The 13,216-nt window shown below is 38.0% G+C and overlaps 1 protein-coding gene across 1 annotated transcript in view; it reads right to left on the reverse strand.

Annotated features, from left to right (window-relative positions):
• Positions 1-980: 980 nt before the first annotated feature.
• The window catches only part of LOC107090900 (collagen alpha-1(V) chain-like), a 101,021-nt gene continuing 88,785 nt past the window's right edge, over positions 981-13,216 (reverse strand). Inside the window, exons 51-61 of the mRNA XM_015384526.1 lie at positions 13,071-13,151; positions 12,936-12,989; positions 12,552-12,659; positions 12,375-12,428; positions 12,251-12,286; positions 12,111-12,164; positions 11,754-12,021; positions 9,700-9,812; positions 7,372-7,440; positions 3,096-3,329; positions 981-2,910 (exon numbers count right to left, since the gene is read on the reverse strand). Coding sequence (XP_015240012.1) covers positions 2,764-2,910; positions 3,096-3,329; positions 7,372-7,440; positions 9,700-9,812; positions 11,754-12,021; positions 12,111-12,164; positions 12,251-12,286; positions 12,375-12,428; positions 12,552-12,659; positions 12,936-12,989; positions 13,071-13,151 — 1,218 coding nt within the window. The 3' untranslated portion in view covers positions 981-2,763. The remainder of the gene's footprint in view (positions 2,911-3,095; positions 3,330-7,371; positions 7,441-9,699; positions 9,813-11,753; positions 12,022-12,110; positions 12,165-12,250; positions 12,287-12,374; positions 12,429-12,551; positions 12,660-12,935; positions 12,990-13,070; positions 13,152-13,216) is intronic.

Consider the following 13,216-nt stretch of genomic DNA (forward strand, 5'->3'; position numbering starts at 1 on the left):
AAAAACGTTCTTTTCAGTTATTAGTGTTTTTATAGGTCACATTATAGGAATTTTATTAACTTTTTGTAAAACCTTGCAAAACTGACTGACTTTGGGGTTGGAGTGTTGGGTCGAGGGGACCTAGAGGAGGGGAAGCTGGAAGAGCCCATTGAGCAGGATGGAGGAATCACAAGATGTAGTTGGAGTTCTTCCTTCTTGCATTTATTCTGTGGAACTATAAATTGTGTTATTGCATACTGAAAAACACCTGTAAGAACCTTTATGACTGTACAGGTGCCCAATCAGTCATATACGGAATTACAGCTAATGTTACACACAGCCATCAGATAACAAGCAAAGAAAAAACAACAGTTTTTGATGACTGCATTTGAGGTTATTGTGAAAAGCACCATCAAAGAGGATTATAATGTCAAAGAAAATGTGCTTTCCTGTGTGCATGTAAAGAGTGGGCCTCTTAGACTTTCACTATGGTATCATTTATCATTTATTTTAAATATTACAATAAATATACTACATATGGACATTGGCTTTGGTAAGAGTTACAAGTTCATCATTTTTTTTTTCTCCACTTCACACTCGGACATGAACTTTCTTGTCCCGTCGGTGGCACCAGAAAACGGATGTATCCTGATGAAACGGAGCGCCGAGTGGAGATCACGTGGCTCAAACAAACTTGTAACACAAGGAAAAAAACTTTACAGTTTCATGCGTACAGATAGGTTTTAATGCTTCAAAAGAGATACAGGAGTGGATGGCCACAGTAAACTTGAATTTATTGACATAAAAAAAAAAAAACATATGATACTCTATCCTCTTCACCCTTAAACACAGGTTCTTTTTTTCTGTTTTTATTTAAAAAAAAAACTGTTAAAACAAATACCAGACACTACAAATGGAAATCTACAAAGTAAAACAAAGCAAAGGCAGCATCAATGCGAAATCTGGAAATTTATAAAATAAAAGTTGCATTTTTTTTTCTGTTTTTTTTTTCTTAAATTTTTTCTCCGGTTCATTGAGAGCAAAGTGATTAATGTAGATGTGCTGCCGCACCATGAAGAATAGAGCCAAAGATCTACAAGCATACTGAGTCGTCCTAAAGGAAAGGCTTCAAGTCACATATAGATTTAAAAAAAAAATAAAATAAAACGGAAAATAAAACAAACCTATGTATAAAAAGCTGTAAAACTTCTGTGGTAGATACTAGTGGTCATAAGCATAGAGAGTGCATAGTTAAAAAAAAAAAGCATTATGACATGAGGAAAACCATCCCTGCATGAGCAACATTTACTAGAAAGGCTAATTTGGTGACTTATTCAAGTTGTTTCTCAAACATAAAAGTTTCTTAAAGCTAAATATTTATTTGGTCAGGGTGCAATATATCCCTTTAGAGCTGTTGCAACATGTCCATTTTGCCAACTCCACCAGCCCAATGTGTTGGGGGGGGCGATATGGATTTTTTTCAAGATCTTTCCCTCTTGTCTTTCTAACATCTGTCACAGGTAGACTAATCTGATCTGTGCATTCCATTGAGTGGGTGGCGACACCGAGAAATGCCATTCAGAATCCTTAACGGAGGGAAGCGGCTGCAGCAGAGATCCATCTCGTAAACCGAGTCAGCAGGGGGGGAGGGAGGGGGCGCTGCCCAGCGTTGCAAGTATTGTCGCCACAAGTTTTTTTCTTTTATTCAAACAACACAAACCAGAAAAAAAAAAAATACATAGCACCACAGAGGAGAGAAAATAGCACCTAGGTTTTGATTTTTTTTCTTTTTTTCATTACCTTCCACTGCACAGTAAGATGAATATTTCAGCAAAAAGTACAGAAGCAGTTTATTAACTTAATTACACTTCCACCAGAGAGGGCTTTTGTTCATAAAGGTACAAAATGAGGAATGTATTGTACTTTATATCACAGACCGTGTTTTCATCTTTTATTTCTGATCTGTTCTTAAATTACAAAAGAAAATAAAAGTGTGCTCCACAAAGACAGAATTCCAAATTATTATTTTTGTTGTTTTTTTTTTTCATTTAACAATTCAAATATCCTCGGGTTGGATGCGTTTCTAAGATTTAAGACGTTTCTTGTTGGACGACCTCATGATTAGTACAGTCACATGCATGTTTTGAAGCCAGAAGCAATAAACATTACCAGGAAAAATATACAGAATGTACTTACAAACATAAGAAAAAAAAAATCACTTATATATATTTATATGTATATAAATATATAAGGCCCATTCCAAAGAGAATGGGGAGACAATTATGCACAAACAAGAAAACAAAACCAAGAACAGCGAGGTGGAAAAAGGCAGGGAGATAAAGGAGAGCCAGGAGGGATGGGTGGGGAGCATGATAAAAAAACGAATCAGAATTTGTCCGTGGTAAATACTGCTACCATCTGGAACGGTTGCAGCTCTCAGGGTCGCCTTCGTTGTTTCTTTCAGACCAAAGGATCAAAATCAAACGTGAAGAATGGGGGTGGGCCATTAGTTTGTGTGTAGGAGGAAGGAGGCAGACTCCAGTTTCAAAACTTGCACATGATAAAGAAGGCACAGTGGGGTTTCAAGGTTATTTTCTCAATTCCTTTAGATTTTTCGCTGTAATCCTGTCATAATTATGTTTGAACTCTTGTTGCTTTATGGAAACAGTTTTTTTTACAAATAGCATTGTCCTATTACTTTTTAAATTGTTTATCTTCGTTTTGAAAAACAAAAGTAGGTTGTGTTTTTTTTTTTTTTGTCCTCCATTTGCTTGGTGAAAGGTCTCAGCCGATGAAACAGACGGGCCCCACTTCAAATCCAAACTTCTGTGTGGAACCGCCGAAATCGTTAAACATGATGTCCACAAAAGGTACCTGCTCCACCTTCGGAGTGTTGATCTCAAGTACAGTCTTTTCGTAGCTCTTTTTCAGCTGTAAAAGGAGGAGAGCAGCATAGCGGGAGGGGGGGAATTAATGCCAGAGAAAAAACAAACGGAAGACTCAAAACATCACACGCTGTTTCAAGGATCTAACTGACTGAGCCACTTCAAAAGAAAATCAAAGCTCACTGACTGTGTTCGTCTGAAAAAACTACAAACTCAAGGTCACCAACTCACCGCACATCCATCCACCACAGCGCGGATGTAGGGGTTGTTGTCATACGACATCTCCTCGTCGTTGGATCCCAGGAAGCGGATGGCCTTGTCATAGTTGTCCTGCTGCTGGTCGTGCCACGCCACGGAGTGGTAGCAGTTGTACGTCATGTTCTGCCGGGCTGCGGCGCTCAGGAGGCGCAGGAAGGTCATCTGGACCACACCGATGGGATTTCCCTCAGCATCCACGTAAGAGAGCTGGGGTGAAAGTAAGAACACAAAATTGAAAACCAGGATTCCACTTTAAAAACAAGATGGGAAGAAAAGAAGGTGAACGATGGGAGAAACAACATATTTCCAGGAGACACAAATATATGAAAACAAGCCAATACACCTCAGTCTAATGTAACTTGGACATGTTACCTAATTATTCTATTTCATTTGTTAATACTGAAATTGCTTTTACTGTTTCTCTTTTTAGGGGGGAGATGGAAAATATACTGAACTCTGAATTGAATTAGTTATCAGTAAATAATCTAAGCAATCATATATAAACTGTATATAATTCTGTGATTTTAAAGGTATCAGGCTGGTTTTAGTCTGCTGAGGGTATGTCGCCCTTTCAGTTTGCCCTTCACTCACCACAACGCAGTCCCTAATAATATCAGCATTGTATTTTCACCTCCTGTTCTGCTGTAGTTTAGACACAGTTTCAAACCTGGATTGATGTCATAGCCTGTCCAACTTTAGGTGGTGGAAATGGCAACAGTGACAAATACGAAATATAGATCAGTTTGGATTTTTTTTTTGTCCTTTTTTATCACTTGTCACCATTATAGATTTGATGCCTGAACCACCAGGAATAAGAACAGGTTTGGGAGGAAGAATAAAAAAGAAAGAGCAGATCTCTTCATTTTTACAGACTGGCGATGCATCAATCTGGAAAAAAAACAAATTTTATCTGAACAGTCAGGCTAAGATGAGGATGTTTTCCACCTTACAGAGACTCCAGCCATCAAACTTTATTTTAATTTTTTTTATGAATCTTCAAACCTCAAAAACTTTGCATTAGATTCAAAGTTCTGAGACTGTTGTCCTCTTAGTGAGAGTAAAGCAAATTAGGCAAACTATAATGATACTTTTGAATAAACAGGGTTTCAACAAAATAATTTCTAAAGAAAGAGTTAGTGGAGAAACCTTAGAAGTTCCCGTGTGAAATAAGTTTAAAGACTATTTTAGACACAGTTGTTGGCTGCAGCTTTTGCTATGTTTCAGAAACCTCTATAGACTGGATGCCAGGGATTTTCCACAAAAGCAGATCCAGCTGACAATGCTAGATTCACTTCTTTAAAATAACCGTAATACGCCAAGCCATTACAACATTATAAACATTTCCTTTAGTTATTGTTTGAACACCCAGTTTCCATGCGTCGTACTTTCTGTGAAATATTGGACACACTTTATCCACATATTATTTATCTCCATATAGGTGCAAGCAGATTCCTAAACATCCCCACAGTAGTTTATTCACAACTGTTCTAAACGATGAGTTCTGCTTTTATTAAACGCTTTCCAATTGTAGTCAGCCGATCTGTCATCTATACCAGCAGCTTAAGTTAAAAAAACAATTTAGAATCAGATTTATTAACACCACATGGAGAGATTAACATTGCAACAGCATTACAAAACTGAGAGATAGTGTTTATGGATTCAGGGGAAAAATTTAAACGTGAGGAAAGCTTTAAGTGTCTCATTAACCGACTTAAAATTTTGCTTAACTACTATCCAAGGTTATTTCATAAGAAGCTCCCGGCAAGCTAAGACCCACTAAGGTAGTGTTATAATGATGCAAATCTGATATTTTAACAGTTTAGGTGCTTTACCTTTCCTATTTTTATGTTTCACTCAGCTGCTAACAAACAAGGGTAAAATCTTGAGCTTTAAACGTGGCGCTGTAAATGGTGGAAAATCCCCAAATTGACTTAAATGTGATTGTACATCAAATTGATCATCATTTTAGTTTTTATTTTGGCTATCATTAAGTTGTTTTTAGGTCAGCTTGGGTCACAAACTTTTTGCTTTCTCACTTGGAATCGATTTCAGCTTTAGTGAATCTGAAACATTGAAACTTTGACACAAATTGATCTCTCTCTTTTTTTATAAGACAAAAAAAATGCAAAAACCTTTCATAAAAATATATTAAGTAAACATTATTTTCAGTAAAACAATAAAAGCTATAGATCATAAAGAAATAGGGTAATTTCTAAATTGTTTATCTCTGTTTTAACAACATTAGCTGTACTGCAGTGTCGCTTGTAACACAGCATAATTAATAAGATTAGTGACAAAATTGTTCAGTGGAAATAATTAAAGTCATGATTTTAAATAACAGGCTAATGCAGAAATAATTGGAGTTGTTTGAACAGATCAGATATCCTGTGGATCTGGGCTTTTTTTTAAATAAATTTTTTAACACTTAGGTTGTTCAGAAGAATTTTCACTACAGCTGAGATACTGACTGCTTATTATAGTTTTCACAATTAAATATGTATGCACAGAAAGGCTAAATCCTAGGGTCCTAGTTCAGTTGATGCCAGCTTTATACCTTAATTTAAAATGGGTTTTGCTTGTTTAAGTTTTCAATTTTTCTGCATAAAACTGTTCATTTTTTCTTATTAAATCAGAGCTTATATGAGTATCGATGCAAGCTGCAAAAAACGATGATTCTTTCAATCTGTTCTTGCACTAAATAATAAAGTGTGTTTACTTTGTAGATTAATTACAAGCTTTGGGCTTTAATAAAAGTAGTGATTTTTTTTTAACACCAGCCTGATTCCTGAATGACATATGTGCATTTTTGATAATGTATGTGTATTAAATCACTACAAAAGGATAACTGATGCAGGACTACGCTGCAACTTCATGCTGTAAAGCTATGATTCAATTTAAAATTCAATGTGGAACTTCTAAAGCAGACTTAGACACTTTAGCTGAATATATGTGTAGTATCTAAAACCCACATAAGCATATTTTTAAAATTGGAAAAAAAAACTAGGGTGTTAATTACATGCTTAATACCTTGTAATTAACTCGGAATCCACCCTCCCTACTTTCATGCTTGCATGGGCTACATCCATTTAAGACGATTATAGGGCTTCATTATCCAGACTTATTAGATACATCTGGAACCAATCCCAGTTGATCCATTTTATTTCAATGGCCTTAAATGACAATCTGCATACCAACCATCAGGAATCCATTAGATCCACTTCGCCTTACAGACAAACAGGACTTACTGAGTGCAGAGCGCATGCTGAATGTATGCATGCAGCTAGAGCAGCAAGCGGTCCAATTCTTGATGTTTGACTTACTCGACTTGTTTTTGTTTGCACAGGAGCCAACACTTGCATGCGCATGCATATAACACGACCACAGTGCTGATATTCAAAAAATAAAGTCCAGTACTTTTTAAAATTAAGGAATCTAAAATTCACAGGGCCTTATTTGCTAAATAGATAGAGGGGTGGACTTAGAAGGGATTAGGTTTGGAAATAAAGTCTGGTTATACCAATAGTTACCAATATACCAATAGCTTTTTTTCCAGTTTTATTTTCCAGATGATGAATATTACATTGAATCCAAGACTTTGCTCTTCAATGCAGGCTTCTGAATATCAGCACTGTGGTTCATATTCAGGAACAGCTTGGCTGATCCCCATTCACTCTCTGCCCCGTACACCGTGTATACGTCTCAGGAGAAACATTACCTCTTGATCATCACAAGCCAACAGACCGAGGACCCAGAAGCTTGTGGGTAGTAACTAAGTGCCATGACTGAATTGACCTGGAGCTATAATATCAGGGTAGGAATGTAGGATCAGCTGATAGCAGCAGCAGCAAAGAGGGATATAGATATGTTTGGGTATAAATGCTCTACTTTTTTAAGAAAGGAATCAGAAGGGTGGACATGGGGTGTAATTGTCATAATGTCAAGGCACTGAGTTACTTAAGAAAAGCTCTTTTCATGGAGAAGAGGTATAATGGACTGGATAACAGATCTGGAAATTGATGAAACTCCAATTTAAATCAAGTTATCCTTCTTTCCACAAACCTTTCCTCCATTTCTTTCTCAATGCTGGACTGAAGGAGAATGTAGCTTATGTAGCTCATGCATCTTATTGAATTATGAATCTACAAGAAAGTGCCAGGCTTGATACATACTTCACAGTGCAGAACCAGAACCAACCATGCAGAGTCCAGGCCAAAGCCGGGACTCTGGAACCGCAGGCAGAGCCACTTACCAGCGAACCTCTCTTGTAACGACTATACCAAGTGCCTGGCGAGTCTTTGGGCCATTTTGCCATTTTGCTCTGTAAAATATAACAAGTGTTCAGGGAAGGGAAAGGGACTTAAAAGTCAGGCTTACCAGTTTACCACGTTTGAATTCACTGAACCAGGAACCGGGAGTCTCCTTTACCCAGGATGTGAGTTTAGCCTGGGGGCAGGGATCAACAAAAAAAAAGGCAGAGGAGGGGGGAAGAAAGGTTGTGTTAAAGAAAGGAAACTGATTTGACAGAAATCTCACCCGCCCCCCTTCAACTCATCTTCTTTCTCCTTTGCTTCTCCTCTGATCATTCCTACAGATCTGAAACTCAGATCAAGTAGCCTTACTGGACTTAAGCAGCAGGTTTCTGCTACTTTACAAACTGCACTTGGCAGCTAATTGCTGCTGAAATATTCATAAGTACACAGTGATAATAAACGATTGCCTGCATGTAATATTTTTTTAAATGCTTATGCTTTTATTTGTGTTGTGCAGCCTGGTGGTCCTCTGGCACAATACCAGTGATCACTCTAAGTGTTAATCCCCCTTAACATTTATAAAAGATGGAATAGCTTGAGTTTGTTAATATGTTTCGTTGCATTTACATCTGAAATCTTACAAATCTAGTCATAGATTCTAAGTTTAATGTAACTCAACAATGTACTTTGATCTTTACTATTCCATTGTTACTCTGGCTGTAAGATGAGAGCCACTGCCCTGCTGAAAGATAAACCTCCAATCCAGCCTACATTCGTTTGCAGCTTCCAATAGGTCTTCTTTCATGATTGCCAATATTTAGGTCTATGCATTTCCCTATCATCCCTCAGTATCCCTACTGAAATACTCATCTCTACAGCTCTCGGTGATTGTGTAAAGCGTAAGATGCTCAAAGTTTTACGGCCCAATGCTATTTTTAAAATAATATAATTTTAGAAAAAAACCTAGGGTGTTTCTTTGTTTGCTCTCTAATGTTTATTTTTGGCCTTTACAGAAAGGCTTTACGTATAATAAGAATAATTGACATAGTATTTACTAAAGAGACATTTGCTTTCCACAGACTTACAGGTACAGTATCAGAGTAATGGGGGATGGATACAACTACTCTCCAGGTTTCTAATGCACTTTTGCTTTAAATTTCTCAATTATGTGACATAAAGTCCTATTAAACTCGTTTCCATGTAAAAGTTCAAGGGATATGAATACTTTATCCAGGCACTGCCTCGCTGCTTTCCTCCCTGCGGCTCGTGTTTGCCACCAGGCTGTAATGTTGGTCTGCCCTTTAAATCTGTGACGGGGCCAACAGGCCACAGCTCTAAACCATCTCAGCCATGACAATGATAGATTTCTCTATAATTAGCGAGCAAGGTTTGATATGAAACTGTCAGCAGCCGCCTAATGTGTTAATGAAGGATAAATGATTGCGAAAGAAGACATACATTAAACCCCCGCTGCTTTGAAGGGCAACCTTCTCCCGTTTTCAGAGGGGACTGAGCAGAGCTTCGACTTCCTTCCTCACAGCATCTCTTGTGCTGTGCTTTTTTTCTTTTTTTTTTTACACACCATCTGGACAGTATAAGTTAGCGATCTTTTAATAACATGTGGGAAGGTTTTTAGCATCAGTGCCAAAACTAGTAGGGGGGTTATTCTCTCTTCCTCAGACACAAACGAGAGAGAAGCCCATCAACGGGGAGGCTATAAAAAGTCTGCTTCATTATTCCGGGCTTAAGCAAACCCCCCTACCCCTCTGAGGCTTGATGAGTGGGATCATTAAAATGGCTGTAGCACTTGTGCTACTACACAACCCTCAAGTTGTCAGAGGCAGTGTTCCTCCACTCTGCTTCACTCCTCTCTTCCACACACTCATGCATAATGAAGCAGAAAGTGTTCTCGCTGTGTCTGTCACCTGCCACTGCTTTCATATGAAGCAGTTCTCTCTGCTCCATGTCAAAGTAGCACTCATATAAATACAAATACTTTGGGTAAGTTGGTGAGAATGTTGTCTGGTGTTTGTAAAATCTAACTGATGATTCATTCCCCACCTCTTCTAGGCACATCACAGTAGGCAATTGAACAGAGGCTAATTATACGGCTACACCAGTTGGAATTCTCAAGGTGTTTAGGATATTTATAACATACGCAAAGCATGTAAGGGGAAATTTAACCATTTTTCCTTATCTGCGGAGCTCTGCAAACATTATTTCGCTCTGAATCCTGATCGCAAACTGAATGTTTTCTTCTTTAACCTCTGTGCGTGCTGCATTTTCTCCTGTGTATCAGTTCCTTGCGTGCACGCAGCCAGACGTACCCCTTCAGACTTTTTATCCGGGAAAATACAACTCTCTCCACCCGCTGTGAAGTTGCAGTAGACCTTGAAGGAGTCCCGCGAGCAGCCCTGGTTCGGATCAATCCAGTATTCACCTGCCGACACAAAGAACAGTGGAAGACAATTAGAGGACAAGCAGAGCATTTAGTAGAAGGTGTAAAGTATGTGATACCTGCCATTTTTTATTCAGTTTTTATTAAGTATATGGTATATCTGTGAATCACATCTTGATATCAAGTGTATCTGTATTTTTACACAATAAATCCCTAATGACAAGTGAAGGTGAAAATAAAACTAGAGAGTTTTGTTTATAATCCCTTTGGCTTAAATGAAGCTTTGGGTATAAAGATAAATTGGACCAAGTCTGAATACTCAAAGATCATTAGTAACTATTGCAGAACCTTCAATTTGCCATTCCATTTTGCAATTTCCTGACTTATAAAAAATGGATGTACTCATGCTTTACTAAAATTGCATAATCACTTCTCTTTCCTATTTTCAAGAGAGTGAAACTGGCCACTTTATACGCCTGGGACACAGGGAGTCATTGATTATCGATTAAAAGATCATGACACTAGGGAGAGGTACTGCAGAATTGAAATCTAATCAGAATATCTTATGGTGTATATTCAAGAACAAAGACTTAAAAAGTTACAAAAAGATGATTTTAAAAAAATCTAACGCTGTCTTTTTTCCAAGGTATCTGCCAAACTGTAAGGTAAGCAACAGACACACACACTTCTTTAGTCATAAAATTGATCAATGCTTAGGTAGAGAGAAGGACTTAGCCTTGACACAAGTTATGCAAAATAGTGCCATTCCACTGCTAAACACAATAACAGCATTTAGGTTTTCATGATATCAGAAAAGCAGATGTTTCTGCAATGCTATATGGAAATACTACATAGAGCTACCAGTGATGCTTAATCCACATTCATTGGTTACTTCCTTTATCAAAGTACCACAAAAACTCAACGTAAGCATCTTGGCAAATACAGATTGCTGCTGTGGGTATTGACGGTAGAAAAAGTTAATCCTGCAGGCCAATCATTACTGGCAAATACAATATTATACCAAATAAGAAATTTGTTTTTTACTTCAGAAATATCAAAATTAATTGATAGATTGATAGTCTCATGGAACCAAATGTAGAACATGTGGTCTTAAATACCAGAAGTACTTATTCTAACCATATTTTTAAGAGGTTGCACCAAATAGGAGATACAATTAAAAATGATCAATTTAAACCCAAGTCTGACCACAGCAAAGATTTTATCCCGATTAGGATAATGAATAAAAAATATTTTCCAATAGTTAGTGGACACTTGAATAATAAAAACCAAAACCTTATTACAAAATGGCTTATTACTAGATGATCTGTATTTTAGGAACTGTTAGAGGTGCCACTAATGGAGATTTTGCTACATATTTTCTATTTTAAACATTTATACCCCATTAAATAAAAGCAATGAAGTTAAAAGTTCTGTTCATTCTAATAATCCAATGTTATGATATAGTTGAGTAATAATAAAGGGAAATTGTTTCCATTTATTTTTTGTTTTATACTAGGGGATTAGCATGAACAGAGGTTTTTGCATTTATATTTACCTTCCTGTTAAAATAGATGATTGAGAGACTCAAATATTGGGTGTAAGTGTTTAACATAGGCTGCCGCCATCAGAAATCTAGGACCCTAACAAGTCATGTCTACATCAGGTCTGTTGAGAATAGTGAGCATGTTTTAGATCTTTTACACCTAATTTAGATGAAGGAATATCCTTCTCGGCTTATAATTAAGATCTACACGGGGGCTGGAAAAGAACACGTTAATTTAAAATCAATTTCAATGCCTTCAAAAACTGTTTTGGGCATGACTCACTAAAGGGAAGCGAAAATTGAAACGCCACATATGGCAAGTTTTCAGATTTCGCTATCATTAACAGAGCTCAATACCCCATTCATTTATGCCGGAAGCAGGATATAAAAATGGCAGGAGCAGAAGGGCTTTGTGAATAAATACAGAAGATGAGACAAACCATCAGGGAAATCAGGGTGGCACAGCTGGAGGTCCTTGCAGGTACGAGCTGGGTTGTTCTGTGTGCCCAGCGGATGCTTCATCTGCTCGATCTCCAACTTCAGAGAGTTCAGTGACCCAAAGATCTCCTCCATGCCATCATCGTAGTCTTTGTAGTTGGCGTCCATGGCGGCGTCGTCCATCATCTGGCTAGCGTCGATGTTCCTACGTGTTCTCCCCTTCATGGAAGTTTGAATGGGGAGTGGGTGGATGACGTCACCAGGAGGACCCTGTTGTAGACAGATGGACAAGCTGTTGAAACACTAAGAAGATAGCTGTAAACACTGACAAGAACTGATGATCTTAGTTATTTACTCACAGGAGGGCCAGGAGGACCCGGGGTTCCAGTTTCTCCTTTTGGACCTGTTTGGCCCTAAGACAAAAAAAATAAAAACAATGATCATCCTTGGTGTATACTTTTTATTGTTTCCAGTCTAATCCTGATTCTTAATCACTCACAGATGATCCTTTGGCTCCTTTGGGACCTGGAGGACCCTAAAAACACAAAGAATATCCGGAAATCAATATCTGCCAAGACAGGACAGTAGTTTTTAATAGACTAATGTAAAGAAGATAGACTTACAGGTAAGCCGGGAGGTCCAACTGGACCAAGAGGACCTGTAGGACCAGCAATACCCTAATGGATAAAGGAAAATATGTCAATTGCCAGACTTCAGATATGAACATCTGGCTGCTAAATTGGTTCAAATCTCTTAGAGATAGAGCTAATGGTTCTAGTTGTGTTGGCTGTATTGCTCACATTATCTCCTTTGGGACCAGGAGTTCCTGGAGGGCCAGGCAGACCTCTGTCACCCTTTTCTCCTTGTTCGCCTGGAGGTCCAATGAGACCAATGAGACCTGGATGACCCTGGGGACAGAGAGCAGCATGTCAATAACACATCAATTCAAAAACTATTGGTCTGGAACAATGTGAGCCACAATCGTACAAGATTGATTCTCATGTGTTTGTGCTCGGACAAATACCTTGAGAATTTATCTTGCAGGCAAAGTGACTACTAAGAATGTTAAATTGACAACCAAAGGCTAATGAAACTCATCAGTTATTGAACAAGGTCATTAGTTTTAATGTTATGCCTGTTCTCTAAATTATTTAGGTGACTTTAATGGTACTGGAAGTATTTACTTTCTCTCCTTTAACACCACTGTCTCCTTTCAAACCAGGTAAACCAGGGGGGCCCTGTGGGAGGAACAAAACTCCTTTAGATCAGTCCATTCAGCATATTTGAAAGCAAATAGCAAAGCTGCTCCTTTTACTTACCATAGGTCCAGGTGGTCCATCTGGGCCTGTAGGACCAGGTAGTCCTTGCTCCCCCTTTAAACAAATATCAGTCATTAACAATATTTAAGGATAAATATGGTGTGAATTTTTCGCTTTTAGCCAGAACATTTTTTTCTTTTTTTTTT

This window comes from Cyprinodon variegatus, unplaced genomic scaffold (assembly GCF_000732505.1).
Source record: "Cyprinodon variegatus isolate N-32 unplaced genomic scaffold, C_variegatus-1.0 Scaffold315, whole genome shotgun sequence".
Classification (NCBI taxonomy): domain Eukaryota; kingdom Metazoa; phylum Chordata; class Actinopteri; order Cyprinodontiformes; family Cyprinodontidae; genus Cyprinodon; species Cyprinodon variegatus.